Genomic DNA, 25,421 nt, shown 5'->3' on the forward strand with positions numbered 1-25,421 from the left:
CTGTCTTTGTGATCACAGCTTTGTAGTACAGCTCGAAATCTGGCATTGTGATGCCCCCAGCTTCGTTTTTCCTTTTCAACAGTTCCTTGGCGATTTGGGGCCTTTTCCGGTTCCATACAAATTTAAGGACTGTTTGTTCCAGTTCTTTGAAAAATGTCCTCGGTATTTTGATCGGGATAGCATTGAAAGTGTAGAATGCTCTGGGTAGCATGGACATTTTAACTATGTTAATTCTTCCGATCCATGAGCATGGAATATTTTTCCATCTTTTTGTGTCTTCCTCAATGTCTTTCAAGAGTGATTTATAGTTTCTAGAATATAGGTCCTTTACGTCTCTGTTTAATTCCAAGGTAACGTATGGTTTTTGGTGCTATTGTAAATGGGATGGATTCCCTAATTTCTCTTTCTTCAGTCTCATTATTCGTGTATAGAAATGCAACTGATTTCTGAGCATTGATTTTGTATCCCGCCACATTACTGATTGCTCTATAACTTCTAATAGTTTGAGAGTGGATTCTTTTGGGTTTTCTACATAGAGTATCATGTCATCTGTGAAGAGAGACAGTTTGACTTCTTTGCTGAGTTGGATACTTTTTATCCCTTTTTGTTGTCTGATTGCTGTTGAAAGGACTTCTAGTACTATGTTGAATAATAGTGGTGAGAGTGGGCATCCTTGTTGTGTTCCTGATCTTAAGGGAAAGGCTTCCAGCTTTTCTCCATTGAGAATAATATTTGCTGTAGGCTTTTCATAGATGGCTTTTAGGAGCTTGAGAAATGAACCCTTTATTCCTACACTCTGAAGGGTTTTAATCAGAAAAGGATGCTGTATTTTATCAAATGCTTTTTCTGCATCTATTGAGAGACTCATGTGATTTCTGAATTTTTGTTTCTGAATAAAATCTAAGACAGTGATATATTTACGAATGTTATACCACCCCTGCATCCCAGGGATGAATCCCACCTGGTCATGATGGATAATCCTTTTAATGTACAGTTCGTTTCTATTTGCCAGGATCTTGTTGAGGATTTTGGCGTCCATATTCATTAGGGAAATCGGTCTGTAATTCTCCTTTTTGTTGGGGTCTTTGCCTTGTTTGGGGATCAAGGTAATATTGGCCTCATAGAATGAGTTCGGTAGCTTTCCTTCTGTTTCTATTTTTTATTGAAATAGCTTTAGGAGAATAGGTATTATTTCTTCTTTGAATGTTTGGTAGAATTCCCCAGGAAAACCGTCCAGGCCTGGAGTTTTATTTTTTGGAAGATTGTTTATCACTGACTCAATCTCTTCATAATTAATTGGCCTGTTTAAAAAATCAATTTCTTCCTGTTTCAGTCTTGGTAGTTTATGGGTTTTCAGGAAGGATTCCATCTCTTCCAGATTGCTTAATTTATTGGCATAAAGCTGTTGATAAAAGTTTCTAATAATCCTTCCAATTTCATTGTTGTTGGTTGTGACCTCTCCTTTTTCATTTATAATTTTATTAATTTGTGTCCTTTCTCTGTTCTTTTGGATAAGTCTTGCCAGAGGTCTGTCAATTTTATTAATTCTCTCAAAGAACCAGCTTCTAGTTCTGTTGATCTGCTCTACTGTACTCCTGGTTTCTCATTCATTGATTTCTGCTCTAATCTTGGTCAACTGCTTCCTCGTGCGTGGATTAGGACTGTCCCTCTGTTGCTGTTCCAGCTTCTTGAGGTGAGAATATAAAAACTGCATTTTAGATTTTTCTGTTCTTTTGAGTGAGGCTTGGATGGCTATGTATTTCCCCCTTAGGACTGCCTTTGCAGTATCCCATAGGTTTTGGACCGTTGTGTTTTCATTCTCCTTGGTCTCCATAAATTGTTTAAATTGATTTTTGATTTCCTGGTTTATTGAATCATTCCTGAGCAGGATGGTTCTTAGTCTCCAAGTGTTTGAGTTTCTTCCAAATTTTTCCTCCTGGTTGAATTCCACTTTCAAAGCGTTGTGGTCTGAGAATATGCAGGGAATAATTTCAGTCTTTTGGTATTGGTTGAGACCTGTTTTTTGTCCCAGAACATGGTCTATTCTTGAGAATGTTCCATGGGCATTAGAATAGAATGAGTATTCTTTGGTTCTGGGGTGTAGTGTTCTATATATATCTATGAGGTCCAACTTGTCGAGTATGGCATTCAAAGCTCTTGTTTCTTTGTCGATTTTTTGCATGGGTCTTCTGTCTATTTCTGATAGTGGAGTGTTGAGGTCCCCTACTATTAATGTGTTTTTATCTATATGTCTCTTTATTCTGCTTAAGAGTTGGCTTGTGTATCTTGCTGCTCCCCTGTTGGGGGCATATATATTTATAATTGTCATATCCACTAGTTGGATACATCCTTTAAGAATAATATAGTGCCCTTCTGTGTCTCTAACTATAGTCTTTAGTTTAAAATCCAATCTATCTGATATGAGAATTGCTACCCCAGCTTTCTTTTGAGGTTCATTTGTGTGAAAGATGGTACTCCATCCCTTTACTTTCAGTCTGAATGTATCTTTGGGTTCAAAATGAGTCTCTTGTAGACAGCAAATGGATGGGTCATTTCTTTTTATCCAATCTGCAACCCTGTGGCATTTATGGGAGCATTTAAGCCATTCATATTGAGACTGAATACTGAGAGATATGATTTTAATGATGCCATGATGCCAGTAAAGTCTTTGTTTGTATCGGTTGTGACTCTCTGTTCTGTATCACTCTTGGGGCCTTTTTACCTTTATAGAACCCCCCCCCCTTAATATCTCTTGTAGGGCTGGTTTCGTGGTTACGAAATTGGTTAATGACTGGCGATTCTGGAAGGTCTTTATTTCTCCATCCATTCTGAATGACATCCTTGCTGGATAAAGGATGCTTGGCTGCATGTTTTTCTCTGAAAGAGTTTTAAAGATGCCCCCCCAACCCTTTCTCTCATTCCAGGTCTGAGTATACAGGTCTGTTGTAATTCTGATACCTTTGCCTTGGTACGTGAGAAATTTCTTTGCCCTGGCCGCTTTCAATACTGTATCCTTGGATCTAATATTTGCGAAATGCAGTATGACGTGACGTGGCGTAGGTTTGTCGTGGTTGAGCTTGGGAGGGGTCCTCTCTGCCTCTTGGACACGAATGTTTGTTTCCCTCGCTAGATTAGGGAAGTTTTCAGCTACAATTTGTTCAAATATCTCTTCTAGACCTCTGTTTTTCTCCACCCCCCCCCCCCCGGGGATGCCAATGATTCTGACATTGGATCGTTTCATTGAGTCAGTAATCTCCCGTAACCTACATTCGTGGGCATGGATTTTTTTAAGTCCAGTTTCTGTTTTAGCTTTCTCTTCTACTAACCCATCCTCCAATTCGCTAATACGTTCCTCTGCCTCATTTACCCTGGCCGTCAGAGCCTCTAGTTTTGACTTCATTTGGCTCATAGAATTTTTATTTTCTGCCAGATTCGCTCTCATTTCTGCCCTTAGAGATTCTATATTCTCATTAACGTTTTCTTTAATACTCTTTTCAAGTCTATACATCATCTTGACCATTGTTACTCTGAATTCCATTTCTTATAATTTGGTTACATCCATATTCATTAGTTCTGTGGCAGAGGCATAGACTCATTGTCTTTTCTTTGCTGGGGGGGATTTCTCCTTCTCGTCATTCTGATGAGGAGAGGTTGCGGGGTTGTCCAGAGCCCAAATTATTGACCAGGACCCAGGCCGTGCGCCCTTGTTTTATAGGGACCTTAGGGATGTGGGCTTCTTGATTTTTTCAGCCTGCCTTCTGGGGGAGGGGCCTGCCACGCCGATACTCAGCCAATCCTGTTTGGGTAGAGTCTCCGTGTCTCCTGCAAGGGGGTATGGGGATGGGCACACTGTGAGCCGGTGTTTCCAGGCTTTTGTTCTCTGGCGGCTTTCCCTGGTGGTTTGCTGTGCCTCTTCTGAGAGTCAGAGCAACAGTAGCCAAATCTCAGCCTCTGTCACAGAACAGAGGGGATTGCAGGCCGTTCTCCACTGATGATCTGGCCACTTTAAGTCTGTTTCTGTTGGTGTTGCTCAACCCTGCAGCGTTCCAGGATGTGCGCCCCATAGCCGTTGTCCCAGCCCTCACTTCCAGGGCCAGGGCTTCTCTGTCCTTTGTGTAACACAGCCAGCTGCCAGCCACCCCCGCGCGCTCCTGGAGCTCCCAGTCTCAGTCTCGATCCAGTGAGCACACCGGAGTTCCGTGAGAAATCTGGTGACGCGTGCTCCCTGCTCACAGTCCCAGTCTGTTTTCTCGTGGGTGCCGTCTGTCCGTGAGTCCGCCCGCTCCCCCGTGCAGGTGGCTACCACTTCCCAGCGTCCGAGCGCAGCGGCTCCCTCCCCCTTCCATTTACCTTCCGATATCTGTGTGCGGTTTCACGGCTCCCCGCTTCGTACCTCAATACTCAGCGCTGGAGATGTTCATTTGTAGAGATCCAGGTTTATCTTCCTGCATCTCAGGCTGATTCCGTGGATGTTCAGGCTGGTCTGGTACCTATCCAACTCAACTCAGGGGACCAGCTGAAAAAGGGGTCCCCTACTCCTCCGCCATCTTAACCTTCCCCTGATTCACAGCATTTTTAATTTCTGCTAGATTTGCTCTCATTTCCTCCCTTAGAGATTATATATTCTCGTTCGTATTTTTGTTAATATTTTTTTGAAGCCTACACATTATCTTGACCATTTTACTCTGAACTCCATTTCTGACAATTTGGTTATATCTATATTCATTAGTTCTGTGGCAGAGGCCACAGACTCTGTATCTTTTCTTTGTTGGTGGGGGGATTTCTCCTCCTTGTCATTCTGATGAGGAGAGGTTGTGGGCATGCCCAGAGCCCAAATTATTGACCAGGATCCAAGCAATGTGCACTTGTTTTATATGGACCTTAGGGATGTGGGCTTCTTGATTTTTCAGCCTGACTTCTGCGGGGAGGGGCCTGCTGCACTGATACTCAGGCAACCCTGTTTGGGTGGAGTCGCCCTGTCCACTGCGACGGGGATGGGGATGGGCACAATGTGAACCAGTATTTCCCGTCTTTTGTTTTTTGGTGGCTTTCCCTGGTGGTTTTCTGTGACTGTTCTGAGAGTCAGAGCCTCAGTGGCCATATCCTAGCCTCTGTCTCAGAACAGAGAGATCGCAGTCTGCTCTCCACTGAGGTCTCCTGGCCACCTTAACTGTTTCTGTCAGTGCTGCTAAAAACCCCCCAGCGTCTTGGGTTGTGCGCCCCACAGCCACTGTCCCAGCCCTCACTTCCAGGGCCTGCACTTCTGTGTCCTTTGTGCTTCTAACACTGCCAGCCGACCCGGTTCCGCAGGTGCTCCCGAGTTTGCTCCCGAGCTCCCTGTTTCAGTGTGGTTTGCGTGCACTCTGAAGCGCCGATTTTCATTCTGGTTGTGCGTGTGCTCCCGAGTTCCCGGTTTTAGTCCAATTCCAGTGAGTGCTCTGGAGCTCCGGTTTTCAGTCTGGTTGCGTGCGCGTTCCCGGGCTCACAGTCTCAGTCTGCTTTCTCGCGGGTGCCGGTCCGGGAGTCCGGCCTGCTCCCCAGTGCATTTGGCTACTTCTTCCCGTCGCCTGAGAGCCCGGCTCCCTCCCCCTTCCGCTTATCTTCCGATATTCACAGCTCCCTGCTTCGCACCTCAATACTCAGCGCTGGAGATGTTCATTTGTAGAGATCCAGATGTATCTTCCTACATCTCGGGGTGATTTCCTGGATGTTCAGTATGATCTGGTAGATCATGCCATGAGAACTGAAACTATATTGTTTACTCCTGTAACCCCAGTGATTTGAACAATATATTGTGCATAGATACTCTTAGCTGTTTCCTGAGTGAATGAATGAGTAAGTGAATGGATCAGTGAATGAATGCATATATGAATGAGTCATTCCAGCACAAGTGCTAAAATGGAGTCTCATTAAGTTAGGTACCCCACTCCTGGGGCTATAGTGTGGCATTTGCCTCTCCCGATTCTGTTGGACAGTGGGTAACATTTTAAAGAAAATATAGATGCTGTTGCTCAGTGAAAAAGAAGAGGTTGCTCAAGAGGGGAAGAATTGTTACCTACCATTTTATCCCCCTTTTTTTCTGTCATTAATTCCTAGATGTTAATACCTTGGAATAGATTAGTTTATATCTTTTCTCCTATTCCCTTCTTTCAAAATGTTATTAATTCCTCTTTTGAAATATCATATCCATCTTTCATTTTTCTTATTTCCCCTACCACCACATTGATATTGACCCTTAATTCCTTGTTGCTAGTCTTTTTGCCCCCAGTAGGACCTTCCACCACCCAGAATCTCCTGAATGTGGCTGTTATTCTGTCATTTCTTTTAGGAAATGCATGCTAGATTCTTTTGTCCATAATTAGACAGAACTTCCTAAAACACTGTTATTTTCCAATATGCACTCTTCCTTCCAGTCAGACTTATGTCTTTTAATACCTATTTTTGAATATACCTTAGTTCATCTTTTTAGAGAGTCCACAATATTAGATCTAAAATGGTGTGTGCAAATAAGCTAGCCAAGCCTATTTTGGGAGAGAGACATGAGGAGAAGGAATGAAAAAAATGAGGCCTAGAGAAGTGTCCATTCAGAACGAAATTTCAGCATAAGTACATCTAGGCCCTGGGTGTCTGAAGTCCTAGACCTGAGTTCCTTCGCTGCACCAGGAATAACCTGTTCTTTGCTGTGTCCTTCTCCATTTATCTCTATCTCCCAAACGGTCTTCTGCCCTCCTGTCTAGCTGAAGTCTGTTTCTTTCTTTTTTTCTGATTGCATAGTTTTCATAGAACTCCAGATATTATTGAAATTACTGCCTGTATTGTGCACTTTTGTAGTTTCTTTTAGTATTGCCTTTTGCAATTTTTTTCATTGTTTTAGGTCAGTGGTAATGTGATTTATAAGAAACATATTTTTTGATCTTTGTCCATCATTCCTGGCACACAGCTCCTCAAACCTTTGCAGTTTCCTAAGTGATAAGTGCCATAAAGGTGAAATGGGTATTTTTTTTTTTTTTATTCATAATAAGCTCCTTTGAACCACACCAGAGTTTATGCTCCAGGTGATTTTTGGAAAGCCCCCTAGGTAATCACAAAAAGGAGGGGGTTGTTTAGCAGTGGAATCATCTTGACCTCTGGAGAGTTTTGTCATCAATGACCAATGATTTAATGATTTTGCTTGCATAATGAGACCTCCATAAAAATCTCTGAAGTTGAAGTTGGGAGGTATTTTGGGCTGGTGAATATGTAGAGGACCTGGGGAGGTGGCAGCCCTGGAGAAGGTGTGGAAGCCTGTATTCCTTGCTTTGTGCATCTCTTCTGTCTGGCATTGCTGAGTCGTATCCTTTTGTGATAAACCAGTAATCTGTAGTAAACTGGTTTTCTGAGTTTCGTGAGCCATTCTAGCAAATGATTAGACTTAAGAAGGGAGTCATGGGAACCTATTTTTAGCTGGTCTGTCAGAAGCAGAAGGGACAAAGTAGACTTGAGATGGGCATCTGAGGCAGGGCGGTTTGTGGGACTCCCCCCCTAGCCTGTGGAATCTCACTCTAACTCCAGGTAAGTAGTGTCAGAATTGAGTTAAATTATAGGACCGCTAGCTAGTGTTCACGAAGAATCAGAGAATTTCTTGATGTGTGGGAAAACTCTTGCATCTGGTGTCAGAGTGAAGTTTTGGAGTAGAGGAGAAACACAGAAGAGTGTTTTGTTTTCTATCAGGCCTCAAAGGACTACAGATGCTCAGAGATAGAGTTCCAAAAGAGTTACTTGATATTGTTGTTGTTAATATTTATATATCATCACCAAAGACTATGGCAAGCATATACTTAAGTTAGTATTGTTATTTAGTAATAGTTAAGGTAATTTTTAGATTAATTTAAATGCTATAGGGATTTAATTGCAGTGATTTTGGTCAGGGATGCTGACCCATATTCCTTTTGGAGCCAGAACCACCAGTAGTGGTATTAAAATGCAGCCCCAATTTCATAAAATAGATTTGTGGCATCTTTGTAAAGCTACAACCTGGCTAGAAAAATACCTAAAAAAAAAAAAAAAAAAACTTCTGCTGTTTTTCTTGATCAAATTTTGTCAGCAAGGTACAAAGAAGATGCTCTCAGTGTTAACATTTATAACCTAAAGCTCATTGCAGGCTTGATGCAGGGTGTGGCCCATTCTGAAAAGGTGGATGGAGCTAGAATGAAGATCACCCCGGAGGGTGAAACGGAATCATCCCTGACGACTATCCCAGTTTTCAAACACACAATTGTACATGTTATAGACTAAGTTTTACCCTTGTGTAGATTGTTGGACATTTAAATGTTATACAAAATAGTTTTAATCCTGAGGAAATATTTCAGTTTGAGCCCCATATTACTAGGTCTTACATTGCACATTTTGAGTTTTGGAGGCTGGAGTGTGACCAAAGAGTGCCCATCAGGTAACAAACCTTGCAACCACAAATTCAGGGTTGTGCCGTGTGTGTGAGAGTAAACCAGAGCCTCCTGCTTCAAAGCTGCTATGTACTTTTTATCAAAAGCATGTCTTTTTTTGCTTATTGTCAATTCTATGTGTATAAAAATTGTTACAAAATAATTTTTTAAAGGTAGAACTTATATTTTTATATAGAAGCAAATTCAAAGCCTCAGGTCAAGAAGACAACTTAGTCACATAATATGGTGCTTATGTTGTGTTTATTGTGTGATTATAAAAGGGTAGTTTTCTTCTTAAAATTTTTATTTCAGTGTTTAAGAGATCATATAAACAAATATAAAAGAGGATGTCACGTGGAATACAGCATTACAAAAACTCAAGTTATCTAATACAGACAGAGCTAGAATGTATGTATGAAATTAGAACAGCTGATGTTTAAAATGGAACAAACATATTTCTCACTTATTTGACTTATATCTTCTAAATTATGATGGTCTATTGCTTTAAATCTTCCTTGAATGAGAATTTTATACTGACATTTTCCCTGTTATTAGATTGTGATCATTTTGAGTGTAGTGTCTATGGCTCTAGACATCTTATGTCCCCCATATTATCTTGTTCTATACTTATTATGGAGTGGATGTTTTACAAATGTTTCCCGAATAAATGATAGCCATGCCTGAAGAAAATCCATTTGTTCTCTGCTGAAAAAACATAAACAATGTGAACTTTTCAATGTAAATAAGGTTCATGGGAAATCACTCTTTTGATTTGACAGAATCCTCTGTAAATGAGAAATATGGAATGGACACATTTCTGATCAACTCGTAAGCTCTGTAAATGTGTTCATGCCAATAAAAAGAAGAAAACCCTGGCTACTTGCACAATGTATTCAGTTCTTTTATCTAAGATGGTGAAAAAAGTTCAGATTTCTATTGGTGGCATGGGTAATGTAGATAAGATTTTTAAAAAGCAAGAAACATGGTTGGAGGCTAAAAAACTGTTTGTAATTTAAATGCAAAATATTAGAACTCATAATTTAAATATTTACTGGATACTACAGTGGGTACCATATAGTGTTTCATTCTTCTAATATATGTGTATTTTCACCTTTGAAGGACCTATAGAAATTTTGGCCTATTCTGTTTAAAACCAGACTTGTTTTCAAATAAAGGAAGTATAGTAGCTTTGTTCAAATTGTTTACAGTAGAAAATATAAAATCCTGCCATTGGATAAAAAAATTTAAATTTATTTAGCACACGAGAACGTGGTTGTTTCCAAAGCACGTTTTTCTTTAATTTTTTAATCCCTGTTCTTTTTTTCCAGGCATTTCCTGGGAACATCAACTCTGATAGTGTGGTTCGGCATGATTTACAGCATCCCGTTATTGCCCGCTATGTGCGCATAGTGCCTCTGGACTGGAACGGAGAAGGCCGCATTGGGCTCAGAATTGAAGTCTATGGCTGTTCTTACTGTGAGTATCTGTTGAAATTTGTGGTGGATTTTGTCATCTTCACTTAATTAGTAATTTGTTTATTTTTGATTATTTAACATTACTTGCTTTCTCTGACAATAAACTGTCTTGTTTTTATATATAAATAATGTGTGAGTTTATTTGTATATTTTTACATCTTTGCACAAAAACACATATAAAAATACCTAAAGCAGAAGATTTGGGAAGTGATTTTTGTTCAGTAGACTAAAACGACAAAGCTTATTAATTAAGTTGCCCGAAGTCTTATGCAGTATTTAAAAATTAGAAACTTACTGTATTATCCATCATTTTGACTCTTTATGATGGATTTTGGATACAGTCTTGAGAATTTCCTTTCAATTCTCATCCATTTCACCTTTTACTATTTTAAAGCTAACCACTAAGTTTTAATGTCAATAATATTTTATATGCCTGTAAGTTTTATTTGCTCCTTTTAAAAATTGACTTGGTCACCTAAAATGATTCTTTTCTTTTAATCATGTTTTAAACTTTTTTTTATTTCTTAAATGCATTATATATATGTCTAATAATTGTAATATTATGGATTTTTGGGGATTGAAGCTCTGCTGTCTTGCTTCTGCTCATTTTTACCAGTAGTGCTTGTTTGCTCCTCCTCCTCTTCTGTCTTTCTTCTTTGTAGCCTCCTTATCTGCCTGTCCTTCTCTTCTCTGTCTCCTTGACTATGACCTTAGTTTCTTTAAAACTTCATCTGTGGAATTTCTTTCAGGCCAAGGTTGATGATTTATCTTTGCTTATTTGCTTCTATGAAGGCAGTGCCAACACAGAATTACTTTAAAGATTGTTTGAGCTATTTTGAGGCTACTAGGTAGTAGAGAATCATACTGCAAATACATGATTTGCAAACACTGGCTTTAGAATATGAATTCTCTGATAAAATATTTCCCTCCTCCTAGGAGTCTACTATTGGACTCTCCCCTACCCTTCCTATAGATACGTCAAAATAAAAGTTCTCTATAACCAGAAGATGGCAAATGACCTATTGGCAAGGTTTTTAAAATTAACCAAACATTTGGTAGTTTATAATAAAAATATGTATAAAGCTTTCACCTATGTACGAGTCAGTTACAGAGATTGGTGAAAATAGTAGCTGTCATGATGACCAAATCCTATTTATTTATTCATGGGCAACATTGTTAGTGCAAACTGAACTGGTTACTGAAAGGGGTCATGGAGATCCTTTAAAAATTCTATACGTGTTTGTTTTATTTGGTCATCACTTTATTATAGCAAATATAATGAGTAGAGAGGCATAGAAATTTAGTTCTTCAGCAGAATGTAGATCTTCAGGACGAAGATTTAACTTGTTAGGAGAAGCCTAAAATGAGTCCTGACATAAATCTGGGTTTTCTCTGTGTGATCTGTATATTAAGGATACAGAACTGCGTTCACATGTATTCTAACTGTCAGCGCATTGGGAAGGCCAAGACAAAATGTGGTATTTTTCTCTGCATGATGGATTTTCTAGGGAGCATGTTCAGCTTTCAGTAAATGAAAAATGTGTAATACTCTTCATGGAAACCATGAGGTGTGTAATTTACTAATAATTACTTTTGAATACTTTTTATGTGTCATGAAATATGCTGAATGTTAGTAATACCACAGTGAATAAGGAAGACATTCTATGAGAGACAAGGTGGGACAATTAATATAGTAGTATTTATTAGGATAAAAATAGTGAAAGTTAAAATTCACCCAGAGACACATCGCCTGAGGAAAACCGGTGAGTCTGGCACATTGCTAGAGCTCACTACCACTGTTCTATTTTCCTACTCCTTAATTCCAACAAAATGAACAATGATGTGATCATCACGAAGTCAATAAAAGAATCATATTGACACCCCAGAAGCACCCATCAGGCCCCCTCCCAGTTACTGCTGCTTTTTAAAAGTAAAAATTCACCTGATTTTTATCTTCATAATTTTACATTTTTTTAGTTTCATAAAAATGGAATCCTAAAATATACATTATTTCCCATCTGACTTATTTTCTTCAAAATAATAATTGTAAGAATTATCCACACTGTTACTTAAGGTATTTGATTATTTTCATTGGCACTGTTACTCTGTTGTGTGAATATTCTACAATCATCAGTTCATTTTATGTTAATGAATATTTGAATTGTTTCCATTTTCGACTGTTTAATAGAATTGCTATAAATGTTCCTCGTGGATGTCAGCTTAGGAAAGGGTACTACTAGGTTAGGATATATGCATGTTTAATTTTTGTCAATAATGACAAAATTTTTTCCGAAGTGGTTGTATCAACTTAGAGTCCCACAACCAGTGTACTGGAGTTCCTGTTGCTTCACAAATTTGGGTACTTAGTATTGATTTGAAAGTTTTAGCCATGTGGTGGGTGTTCATTATATCTCATTTTAGTTTTAGTGAGCACTTTCCTGATTTTTAAGGAGGTCATGCTTGTCATTCATATGTATAGCCTCTTTCTTTGAAGTGTTAAAGAATCTTGCCTGTTTTTCTATTGGGTTGTCTTTTATTTATCTTTTTTCTAATTGTTTTGAGTAGTTTTTATAGCCAACTCCCTCTCTTTCTCTTTTCAGACGTGTTATTTTTGAGATGGCTTTCTTTAAAAATAATGATTTTTAAACCAACACTATCAATGGAGTTACTTTAGAACTCAGAGTAAGGTCAAATGCCGCATGCCCAAAGGCAAATAGTGTAGGGTGACACAGGCGTGGCTTAAAATAGGACAGCGTGTTCTACAGTTGTTGCAAGTGGATCTGTGAAGTTGTGAGCTCATGCTATCATGGCCTTCTCCATCTAGCCCGGGCTTTGACAGTCACAAGATGGGAAGGAAAAAAATACCTGAAGCTAAGTAGGAAGCTAGGCTTTTCTAGGGCATAAGCCACTCTAGGGGGGAAAGTCGTACACTTTAAGAAACTGTATTAACATTATAACAGTAGGTGCCAGTGGAGTAAATGATGAATTGGCAACATAAAATAAAATGTAAAATAGAAATTGAAAAATACCATTGTAGTAGGATATCAGGTGCTAATCCCTGGAACTGTAAATGTTACTTAATAAGGCAGAGTGTTTGATTAAGTTAATGATCATGACATAGGGAGATTATCCTGCATTGTCCAGGGGGCTTCTAAGTACAGTGGGTTCTATCCTTTTGAGAGGTGGGCAGAGGGAGAATTCACAGACAGGAAAATGGAGGCACTGTGACCATGGAGCAGAGATCAAGTGATACGTTTATAAGTCAAGGGATGTCAGCAGCCACCAAAACCTGGAAGAGGAGAGGAGTAGATTCTCCCTGGAGCCTCTGGAGGAATTGAGGTCCTGCTGACATGTTGATTTGAACCTAGTGAAACTGATATGGGACTTTTGGCCTCCAAAACTGTGAGAGAACAGAGCTGTTGTTTTAAGCTACCCACTTGGGGGTAATTTGTGTAACAGGGACTGGAAATGATACAAGTATCAATATCATTTTAGGGGGAAAAAAAGATACAAAAATAGCTCTAGAGGAGTGTTCTTCAGTAGAACTTTAAACAAAGATGTAAATATCCTTGACCTGCTGTAGTCCCTTAGTCACATTTGGCTTTTGAGCACTTAAAACGTAGCTGAGACAACTCAGGAACTAAACTTTAAATTGTATTTAGTTTAATTCACTTGAATTTTGAATTTAAATAGTGTGACTACTGGCTACCATACTGGTTGGTGTAGATTAGAAGAACCAAAACATCTGCTTATTATTTTTCTTCCATGTTCTTTTATAGTTTAAAGAACCTACAACATTTATTTTTTAAATGGAATTCTCTGATTGTTCCGTTAGTTTGGAGAACAATGATTTAATCATCCTGGACGCAGTCTTTATTGTCAAAGAGTTGATGACTAGTCCTTTCTTTAACCAGATCCCCAACTCGGCCATTTTCCTAACAATGTCCAGATCAGATTATTTTTATTTATCTATTTGTGAAGAATGCAAATTGTATTTATGTCTTTTCCAAGAAAAATACACATTTATAATAAAAAAATATGTGCTAAACATATTTGTGATGGACAACTTTCCTAAAGGTACTATTGTTTAAATTTACCCATCCTGGAATTCAGGCTAGAGAGGGTCCTTAGAAGATGGCCTTCTAATTTCTTTTTCTTTCTTTCTTTCTTTTCTTTTTTTTTTTTTTTTTAATTTAGTGAACTATTGCATCAAAGACTTTGATTTTTCAATGAGAAAAAGAATCATGGATCTTTGAGGGGGAAAAGTCAGGTATACTCTTTTATTTTGCCCTCGTAATAGTTAGCAGTACTGTGTATGCTAGGGTCCCAGCAAGGAGAAACTAGCCTTCAATTACTCCCGTGGGAGAGAGAAATGAATTCTCTCATCTTTCTAGAAACCCCTTAGAGGATATATCTGAGGTCTTTCTTAAAGTTCCAGGATAGGGAATGGGTTTGTACTTCTTTTATTTCAAAGTTTGCCAGAAGAACTGGAGAGGGCGAAATCTCAGTGTGAGCACTCTTCTGTTGGAGTGTGTGCCTTCTGCAATTCCCCTTGTGTTTGTCATTTGTCCTCTGTGCAGTTCTTCCGTGATCACTTTGTCATCTGAAAAATTTGGTACTTCTCAAGTTTGCAAATAAAAAGTTCACTGTATTCCAAGTGGAGAAGGTTAGTTCCAGGTCACTACTTTGAAGCCTTTAGGACTTCCACTGTTTGTTTCCTGACTTGTCTTGAGGATAATATGAGTTCTAATTTCAGTGAATCCAAAGTCATTTTAAATTATTCTGCTCCCTCTACATTTGGTTTTCCCTCAAGTTTAGTTGAAACAAGTGGATGCTGTTATTTTTAAAACTTAGCAACTCAGTAAATCTTCTCCCAAAACACCGATGCTAATCTTCTTACTATGTACCAGAGGGACTACATGAAGCAGAAGGGAGAAGTCGGTCTAATAATTTCTAAAAATCATTTATCGCTGCAGTACTCAAACATTGATTTTACTCAAGCCCAGCAGAGTGTCCTGATTGAAGTGAGCATTTTTGGGGACAAATACTATATTAGCTTTTAACCAGAGTCTTCATGAGTGAGGTCTGTGCCTTAGGAAACCAAGATACACATAACTAAACTAATTTTTGTATATGCCTTCAATTTGGATGAGTAATTAACAAAGCCTGGATATATCGCCCAGTGCAAATCGTGGTGGAAAGTAAGCACCAGACTAGGGCAGGAAAAAGTATTGGGAAAAGCCAAATACAAAAAAAGGACAGTGTTTTATCCTTTTCATGCTGTGCAAATGCGATTGTCCTCCTACAGGGACCGCAAACTGACGCTCACACTCCCATGCTGCCTATGCAAGAGGTGCTGCGGTGTATATGTATGTTAGTTTCCCAGGGCTGTCGTGGCAAAGAACCACAGACTGTGTAGTGTTAGACAACAGGATTTGTTCTGGAGGGCAGGAGTCTGAAATCAAGGTGTCAGCAAAGTTGATTCCTTCTGCAGGCTCAGAGGGAGAAACTGTTTCATGTGTCTCCCTGAGTTCTGGTGGTTGCTGGCAGTCCTTCGTGCTCTTTGACCTGTTTGCGCATCATTCCAGTGTCTGCCTCCCCTTTTACACGGCCTTCTTCCCTGTGTTTGTTGGGGTCTGTGTCCTCACGTGACCTTCCCTGTGTGTGTCGGGGTCTGTGTCTTCACATAGCCTTCTTCTCTCGTGTCTTAGTGTCTGTATCTTCACATGGCTCTCTTAGAAAGACACCACTCATTGGATTTAAGATCCACCCTAATCCAGTATGACTTAACCCTTTTTTTTTTCTTTCAAGATATTATTTAAATTGTAGTTAGTTAACACATAGTGTAGTATTAGTTTCAGTGGTAGAATTTAGTGGTTCATCAGTTGTACATAACACCCACTGCTCATAACATTAACTTCCCTCCTTAATGCCTGTCACCCAGTTACCCCATCCCCCCACCCACCTCCGTCCAGCAACCCTCAGTTGGTTCTCTATTGTTAAGAATCTCTTATGGTTTCCCTCCCTCTCTGTTTTTATCTTATCTTACTTTTCCTTCCTTTCTCCTATGTTCATCTGTTTTGTTTCTTAAGTTCCACATATGTGTGAAATCACATGGTATTATCTTTCTCTGACTGACTTCTTTTGCTTAGTATAATATACTGTAGTTCCATTCATATCGTTCCAAATGGCAAGATTTTATTCTTTTTGATGGCTGAGTAATATTCCAGTGCACATATATACCACATCTTCTTTATCCATTCATTAGTCGATGGACATTTGGGCTCTTTCCATATTGTGGACATTGCAGCTATAAACATTGGGGTGCACATACCCCTTTGAATGACTAATTTTGTATCCTTCAGATAAATACCTAGTAGGGTCATAGGGTAGTTCTATTTTTAACTTTTTGAGGAGCCTCCATACTATTTTCCAAAGTGGTTGCACCAGATTACATTCCCACCAACAGTGTAAGAGGGTTCCCCTTTCTCTGCATCCTCCCCAGCATCTATTGTTTACTGAGTTGTTAATTTTAGCCATACTTACCAGTGTGAGGTAGTATCTCATTGTGGTTTTGATTTGTATTTCCCTGATGATGAGTGATGTTGAGCATTTTTTTCATGTGTCTGTTAGCCATTTGTATGTTTTCTTTAGAGACATGTCTATTCATGTCTTCTGCCCATTTCTTAACTGGATTTTTTATTTTTTGAGTGTTGAGTTTGATAAGTTCTTTATAGATTTTAGATACTAACCCTTTATCAGATATGTGATTTGCAAATATCTTCTCCCATTCTGTCCCTTGCCTTTTAGTTTTGTTGTTTCCTTCACTGTGCAGAAGCTTTTTATCTTGATGAAGTCCCAGTAGTTCATTTTTGCTTTTATTTCCCTTGCCTCTGGAGATGTGTCTAGTAAGAAGTTGCTGCAGCTGAGATCAAAGAGGTTGCTGCCTGTGTTCTCCTCTAGGATTTTGATGGATTCCTGTCTCACATTTAGGTCTTTCATCCATTTTGAATTTATTTTTGTATATGGTGTAAGAAAGCAGTCCAGTTTCAGTCTTCTGCATGTGGCTGTCCAGTTTTCCCAGCACCATTTATTGAAGAGACTTTTTTTCCATTGGATATTCTTTCCTGCTTTGTTATAGATAAGTTGACCATAGAGTTGTGGGTCCATTTCTGGGTTCTCTATTTTGTTCCATTGATCTGTGTGTCTGTTTTTGTGCCAGTACCAGACTGTCTTGATGATTACAGCTGTGTAATACAGCTTAAAGTCCAGAATTGTGATGCCTGTAGCTCTGGTTGACCTAATCTTTTTTTTTTTTTTTTAAGATTTTATTTATTTATTCAACAGAGATAGAGACAGCCAGCGAGAGAGGGAACACAAGCAGGGAGAGTGGGAGAGGAAGAAGCAGGCTCATAGCGGAAGAGCCTGATGTGGGGCTCGATCCCATAACACCGGGATCACGCCCTGAGCCGAAGGCAGATGCTTAACTGCTGTGCCATCCAGGCGCCCCTGGTTGACCTAATCTTAAAGTAACTAATTACATCTGAAAAGACTGCATTCCCAAGTAAGGCCATGTTTGGAGTTTCTAGGTGGATATGAATTTTGGAGAACATATATATTCATTAAAATTAGTAAGAATTTCTGTTTAGATTAGCTGGGCAGAGAACTAAGAAGCAGTTTTGGAAGTCCACCCATGTTTTCCTATTTAAATTAAATATTTAATTTTGCGTAAAATAAAAGGGTTCTAGTTACTTGTATTTTGTGTTCTTCGCACACACACATACACACACACGAAGTAAAAGATTTATTATGTTGCCTGGGGATCAGTATATTGTGATATAGACTCACCAATCCCATTAGCATTTATTGAATTCTATTTGTAAAGCATTTTGCTAATTTTAAATCTAAAGTGCAGCATATCATACCTGTGGTTAAAATACTTTAATGGTGTTCCATTACCTAAACTAAGGTGTTAGCTTGAAACATAGTGCCCTTTCTGTTACCTCTGCATTCTTACATCCTCTCATTGCCATGTTGCAGTCTGTGCTCTAATAATAGAAACTATTTCTATTTCCCAGTACATGCTGTGCTTCTTGAACATGCTTTTGTCCAGGATATCCTCTCCAAGCACAGTGTCCTCTCCATTCTTAGTCTCTTCTCTTCCAGGATTCAGTTGAGGTGCAATTTTCAACAAGACTTCTCTGTATTTCCAGAATGAACCACATTTCTTTTTACCCCCATTACACTGTGTGAATATTTCCAGTGAAATATGTATCAAAGTATTCCAAAATATAGCAGAGTGTGAGATACTGGGGGAGAGGGCAGACACAGTCACCGTATTCATTATTGGCATCCTGTCAATTATCAGACCGTATGCAAGTGATGTTTGCTGAACTGAACTAAAATCAGATGTAAATGATGCAGACCTAACTTACTCCCTCAGTGGAAATTGACTACTCTTTGATGCTGGATAGATTCTTTCATTAGTTGAACAGGGTATGATTCTGTTGCATCATATTGAATGGTCCTGTAGGTGCCTACACAGTTTTGAAAGACTTGCTGTACTGACTGTATTAATAGATGACCCAAAAGAGTCATACAAAGCAAAGAATTTAGTATTTCTTTTTCTAATTTCAGTGTTTTGAGGCCTTATGTTATTTCTGTTTAAACCATAATTTCACAAGGCTGCTTTATGAATTATAAACATGTAAATTGCTTATCATCAGAGGAAAAATATCATACTCTAGTTAATTTGAACTTTATATCAAGATTAATGTGAAAATAAAAGTAATTCAGTATAAAAATAGATTTAATAGTTATCAAAGCCAAGTTACACGTGGTAAAGAGATCATTAAAATTGTTACAGTAGTATGTTATATATGAAGGACATGCTCTGTTCTTATGCCTGTGCAAGTAGATAAAAAATAAATTTGATATGTTATAACCAGGAATATTCTTGCCATTAAGAGAAATGGAACTTAGCTTCAAGCGCATATATTCTCCAGGTCTTTGAAAAGAAGTTTGTATTTCAAACTTGAATTGGAATACTTTGTAATAGAAAGATTATCTGTATATATCTAATTGTAGCTCACCTTGATGGTAATAATGCAGCAAAAGAAGTTTATTATGGCAGGTGAAAAATACTTTTGAGATGGTGAAAAATAAACTGAATCATTTGTGTTATGGTTTTGACTTACCTGGCAATGTAAATTCAAAGTATAGGTATTACAAGATAATAAGTTATTGTCATTTTATACAATGAAAAGTCAGATACTTGGTGAGTCTCATTTCTGGATTGACATTTGAGGGTGACATTTGCATTGAAAGGAAATTTATAGTATGAAAAACAAAGAATTACATTCTCATTTTTCATGTCTATGAAGATGCATGCTATCAGCATTTAAGTATTTTTTCCAGTGTAATTTCTTTTACTTGGAAGGTAGTTACTATTGAGTCTATTCAGTGAGATAACATGGGAAGTATAAGTAAGTTTCTCCTTAGATACATGAGAGTCACAAATGACAGCTAGTTCATATTTTGGACAAATGCTTACTTAGACATTGATTTAGAGTTAGATTTACATTGTATTGCTTACTATAAAAATCTAATTTACCCTTAAGAATTTTCTAAATTCACATATAAAATCAACAACGTTGATTTAAAATAAACCAAAATTATTGGTAGAGAATAATATATACTCATACCTGTTTGCAGTTTTGAATTAGGACTAACAGTATACTTCTGTTGTGGAATAAGAGAGGGTATATTTTTTATTGTAAATACTAGTTCAGAATTCTTTTCATAAAGTAATTTTCTAAAAAATACACATTTTAAAACAAAACATATGCATATTATGATAACTGGTTGAAAATTAGAATAAAATAACGAAAACCATGCTTTAGCATGGTTTACAAATAAGGTATTTTGATTAATACAAAGAGTTCTGTGCATACTCTACAAGAACTTTAAAAAGTTCCCAGGAGACCTCCCAACCCAATCCCTTATTTTACTAATGAGGGAACCAAAATCCACGGGGTTATGTGACTTGCATAAGTGAGTTAATTACAGACCTAGAAATCCTTCATAACGATATGAAGCATTGCTCCTACTCTGTCATTTGATACTTCTCTCCTTTGGCTAATTCTTCTTTTCTTCTCCACCCACAGGGACTTTTTATAATCACAGTGATGGCCTACAGAAAGTATTATTTTGTAGATTCTAATGACTATTAAAAATTGGCCTACAGTTCTCATTTATAAAAACATAGAGAAGATATTCAGCAAGAAAAGTATCTCAACAGTATTGTACAGCCCACATGTCCAACAGGAAAATTTAAAGGACTGGTCATCATAATACACTCATTTAAGGACAGCTTGCAAACGACACAACTCAAGCTTTCTTGCATTTTGGTATAGAAAAGTTTATCAACCTCAGTCAGTACATTTCCTCAGGGAACCTCAGCTCCTGAGATATTTTCACTACCTTTTACATATATGTGTTAATCCTTATATATGTTAGGAGGTTGCAAAGAATATGAAAGTCAAAATTACAGTTATGCAGTCCATCAACATTCACTTAATAATCCCTGGTTAATGTGAGGAAAGAAGTAAAATTCAAAACACTGCAAATATATACTTAGAGATTCTTTTATTAGCTTTTATTCTTGAGGTGTTAGTCTTAATTATCACCTATTTAAATTAGCTTAGCTAGGGAGAAAAGAGCAAATATTTAAGATGGCAGTTATCGCCCTCATGAATTAAGAGTAACAGTATAATAAAATAATCATTTAGTATGCTCACTTAAACCTTCCAGCAATGCAAGTTATTTGGATATATCACTTTAAAAAATAAAAATCACTCATTTTAAAACATTTTATTTCTTTATTTCTATTAGACTATTATCAGATTTTACATACCTAGACTTGAAAAAAATTATCACAATTTTTCATTGTCCTATTCGCATTGGAATATATATGTAATATTTTCTTATGCTCCAAACAATGTTATATTAGTCTTTTCAGTCTTTTGTGCTTGTTTTGGTGGACAAGGAGGAGTTGAACCTGATCTCTGTTCCATTTCTCTTCCAGTTAATGGGAGAATGATCCGAGGGAAGAAGGCAGGTAACTTGGGCCAGTCTCTTTGTAAACATTCTGATACTGATAACAGCTCCCCCTCCACTCCCAAATAATTAACTTTTCTAGGAGGAAAGTCCTTATCTATGGAATGTTTTGAGCATTCCTGTTATGAACCTGTTTTATGTTGCTTATGGTAAACACACTTAGGTTCTCTGGATTTATGAACATGACTCCCTGGAAAAGAACTCCTAAGCTAGGTGATCATTGAAGTGTTGGAGATATTTCACGACCAAAATGCTCGGTGTTAAGCAGAAACTGTGCCTGATCCCTGAAATAAGGGAAGATTTTTGGCTGAGGTACCTTAACCCTGGGAGCAGAGCTGTAGGGGGAACTTGCAGTTAGGCCATTTGAGACCCTCTGGGCTTTTCTCGGATGTCAGGGTACACATAATACTGAACCATAATTTTAGGCCTCATACTAGAGCCTCGTGATTGCTTGTTTCTTGAAATTATTGGTAAAATAATTTACCAATAATTAGCTCTAGCAAGACCTTTATTTGTATAAATCTGATTTACCCATCTGATCCTAGTATCACTACATGGATTCTATTAAGTACTAGCCTTAGATCAGCAGCATGTTATGCCTCATGCGACACTTTTTCTTCCCTGTTATCAACCTGCTGTTTAGCAGATAGTTAGTGGTTTGTACAATTTTAAACATGCTGTATCAGCCATATTTGTGTATCATACAAAATGAATTTAGAGAATGGGCCAGTGGCTTCTTATACTTACTTTAAAATGCAAATGTTATGATTGGGGGTGGGGAGAATCCTCTTTCCTATGTCATTGTGCTTATATAGAAAAGATAATTCCCTTCCTCAAATCATTTTACAAGGTTTTTCTGTGTTGCAAAGGACAAGATAAAAATATGACCAAGGTCACTCACTCTTAAGTGTTTGACTCTGAGCACAGTTGGTTTAACAGCCCTTCTGAATAAACTCTACTCCAAATTTAGATAAGTTGTGTCCGTCTGTTATAGAAATGCTTTTGTTGACCAGAAATACATTATATTTACCAGTGCCAAAGTCAGCAATCGAAAAGCAAGTTTAGTAATAGTATAGCAAACCCCAGTGAGAAGCACAGAAGCATATCCAAAGGGTAGGATGGAACGGGGGTTTTGATTCATTCTTCAGACAAGCTGTTTTCAACAATGTTTAAGGTAAAACATCACACAAATGCATTTAGAACTGTTGTGCAAAGGAGGTTCTCTGAATTCAAGAGCATAGAATAACTAGAAAGTGCATTGTGATTTCTCCTTTGTCAACCAACAATGTAGACTCATTCTGGGCTGTCCAACAGCTGCTCAGCATGGTGACAGAATCTCCCACATCTCTCCCAAGACCTTCTATAACTCTGTTTTTATAATCTGTGTCTCCTGTTTTATAATTTGTGCCACTCATTCTCTTTTTATTCTCTGTTCTTGCTCTTATTTTTTCTAAAATAAAAGAATGTTTTAAAACAAATCATGTTTTATACTTCTGCTATGGTGAATATCAGTATAGATCAAGGTCTCTCATCCTTGACCTGTGGTGTTTTTGGCCAGATAGATAATTCATTGCTGGGCATGGGGGCAAGAGGATGTTCAGTGTAGAGTCTTCAGCAGCATCACTGGCCTCTACCTATTAGATGCTAGTCATCATCCTTCCTTGTCCAGATGTGACAACCAAAATTGACACCAGATATTAAGAAATGTCCCCTGTGGGGGGGGGGCAACATTGCCCCTGAGTGAGAACTGCTTGTATAGATTGTACTTGTCACTGGTAATTAGATTGTTATTCACAATGCTCAGCATTGTGAAATAAAGAAAACACATTGTAAGAATCGGTTTAGTTTTCATTTAATCTGTATTTTAGTGCTTGCTATGTGCATGGTGAGATTTCCTAAGACTCATTTTGATAAGGGTGATAATCATCGTATTACAGTGTGCTTATAGTTATAGAGCTCCTGTGTATATACTGTACGTAGAAACACTCCTATATCACCTTATCAGCATAAATATTGCAAGAAAAATGACCCCCCGAATTCTTGTATCTTTTGTCTGTGTCATTTGTGGAGAATCGTGCAAAATTTTTTACACATTTTAAAGATATAAGCTGTTTTTAGTTGCCAATTCATTGATACTTTGCCATAGTTAATATCATCTTTTCAACTAGGGTCATCTTGGATCTGTATTCGTCTTTGGATAATTTTACATTTTCTTTAATGTGATTTTAAGTTTGGGATCAAGGTAAGATTGACTAGATCCTCCTCACAGTTTAGGCTGAGTATTATTTATATGGTTGTTCCTTTGCCTTTTGCATTTGCCAATAGACAGTTAAAAACAAAAGAAATGTTATAGACTGTGCTTTGCTGATAGAATACAAATTCATATTGTTTAACATACTCCATTTAGACTGAGAAACATTGACCTTTAGAGTATAATGTGAAGGCTGATTTTTTCTAAGAGGGGAGATAAATATGCAAAATAAAGCTTTGCTTTACTTATTCTCAGCTGCTTTTCAAAGACCTCTATGCCTACTATTAAGGAGAGGAGGAAGGCCTGGTTTTGCATTTTTTGCAACACTTCTGTTGACCATGTAACACCACGTGACACCACAGGACCCAGTGAATGTGTTCAGGAATCCCACTCAGATCTTTCTAATCCATATGAAATGCTGTGCGTTTTCCCCCTCCCTTCCTTATAGGCCTGTGGTAGAAAATGGAATGATAGGATCCAAGTGAATGAAAGCTCTTTGGATTTTGAGAATAAAATCATTGTATCATCTTGATCATGTTTATTCAGAGATATACGAATTAGAGTATAATATGTACACAATGTAAAACTATGCTCTTTATAGAGGTTTAAACAGTTACTTTAGTGGGTGATGTCATTAAATTGGTTTGGCTGATTTTTTATTGCTTTTAATTGAAATGACCAAGTCAGAGCTATTTGGATAACTTGGAGCAGTTTCCTTCTGGTTCAGATGATTCACTCACTTTGTAGTAATCTTGACCTCAAAATTGATTTGTGTGTGTGTGTGTGTGTGTGTGTGTGTGTAGGATATTTGATCCCTGTTTTGAGGGGAGAAGAAAGAATAGGAATGCTTTTTTTTTTTTTTTTTAAATCAAGGACTATTTTTTTCTTAAATAGACAGTTGTATTTCTTTTTAAGTAAGCTCCGTGTCCATTGTGGGGTTTGAACTCATGACCCTGAGATTGAGTCTCTTGCTGTACTGACTGAGCCAGCCAGGCATGCTGAGAATGCTTTTGACTGTGATATCTTCCATAATGTACTGGGATCTCATTTCAAAATTAAGTACGTTAGTATTTCCATGGTACTTTTTAATTAAGGAAAAAGAAGGTGATTTGGTTAACTAAGCTACCATTTGTTTAGATGAATTTTCATTAATCTGAATTGTAAATATATCTAATTGGAAATACTGTATCTAGAAGGTGAGAAATAGCTACCATTTATCGTGTTTGGCTTATGTGTGTAATGTTAGTATAAAAATAGGTGGTAGTGTCCCATTTTGCAAAGGAGAATACCAATGTTTGAAGAAGTACAATAACTCACCTACATTTCACGTCGTCAGCCTAGCTTCCCCCCCCCCCCACCACCAAAGCATGTTAGCTTGTACAGGCAGCATAAAACTAGAGCATTACAGGTCTACACTGAGGATAGTAGTAAGAATTATTGTTATCATTATTTACGTAGAGTATCCTGCATTTACTGACCAGTCATGATGTGTCAGCTATTGTGCTAAGTGCCTTCTTTAATCCTCTTAAACTACTACAATGAGGAATTACTATCTTCCCCATTTTATCAATGAGAAAATTGAGGGCTAATTTAAGTTTTTGTTTCCTTGTTTAGCTAGTAAGTGCAAAAACCAGGATAATGATGTGTTTTTTTTTGTTTATTTATTGATTGCCTATTCCCAAATGCTTCCATTAGAATAATGGGAAGAGAAAAATGTGGATTTCTCTTTGCCTGACTTTTTGTAGAAGTAGTTCTTTGAAAGCTGTGACAAGATGAAATGGTTGAGTAAACTGTCTGTGCAGCCGATATGAAAATGTAGAGTTTTTAGTGACAACAAAATATGGTCATGATATGGAATTAGGTAGAGAAAAACAGAACATAAAATTGTGTATACAAAGCAATATTTCTTTCATTTACCAGTTGGTAAAAAAATTAAAATTTAAAAATTAAAAAAAGTACGAAGAATGCATGAGTATTAACCCTATTATTTCTAAGAGGTGGTATTATGGATAACTTTCATTTTCTCTTACATAGTTTTCTGTATTACTAACGTGCTATAACTGTATTACTATCAGAAATTACTGTAATCAGATATAGTGTTCAAATGTATGCAAGATTTGAATATCAATTTATAAATTCAGATGCGTATGAAAGTTC

The 25,421-nt window shown here is 37.6% G+C and overlaps 1 protein-coding gene across 1 annotated transcript in view; it reads left to right on the forward strand.

Annotated features, from left to right (window-relative positions):
• CNTNAP2 (contactin associated protein 2) overlaps positions 1-25,421 on the forward strand; it is a 1,356,273-nt gene that overhangs the window by 273,686 nt on the left and 1,057,166 nt on the right. Inside the window, exon 5 of the mRNA XM_026479097.4 lies at positions 9,749-9,896. Within this exon, the coding sequence (XP_026334882.2) occupies positions 9,749-9,896 (148 nt within the window). The remainder of the gene's footprint in view (positions 1-9,748; positions 9,897-25,421) is intronic.

Source organism: Ursus arctos, unplaced genomic scaffold (genome assembly GCF_023065955.2).
Source record: "Ursus arctos isolate Adak ecotype North America unplaced genomic scaffold, UrsArc2.0 scaffold_3, whole genome shotgun sequence".
NCBI lineage: Eukaryota > Metazoa > Chordata > Mammalia > Carnivora > Ursidae > Ursus > Ursus arctos.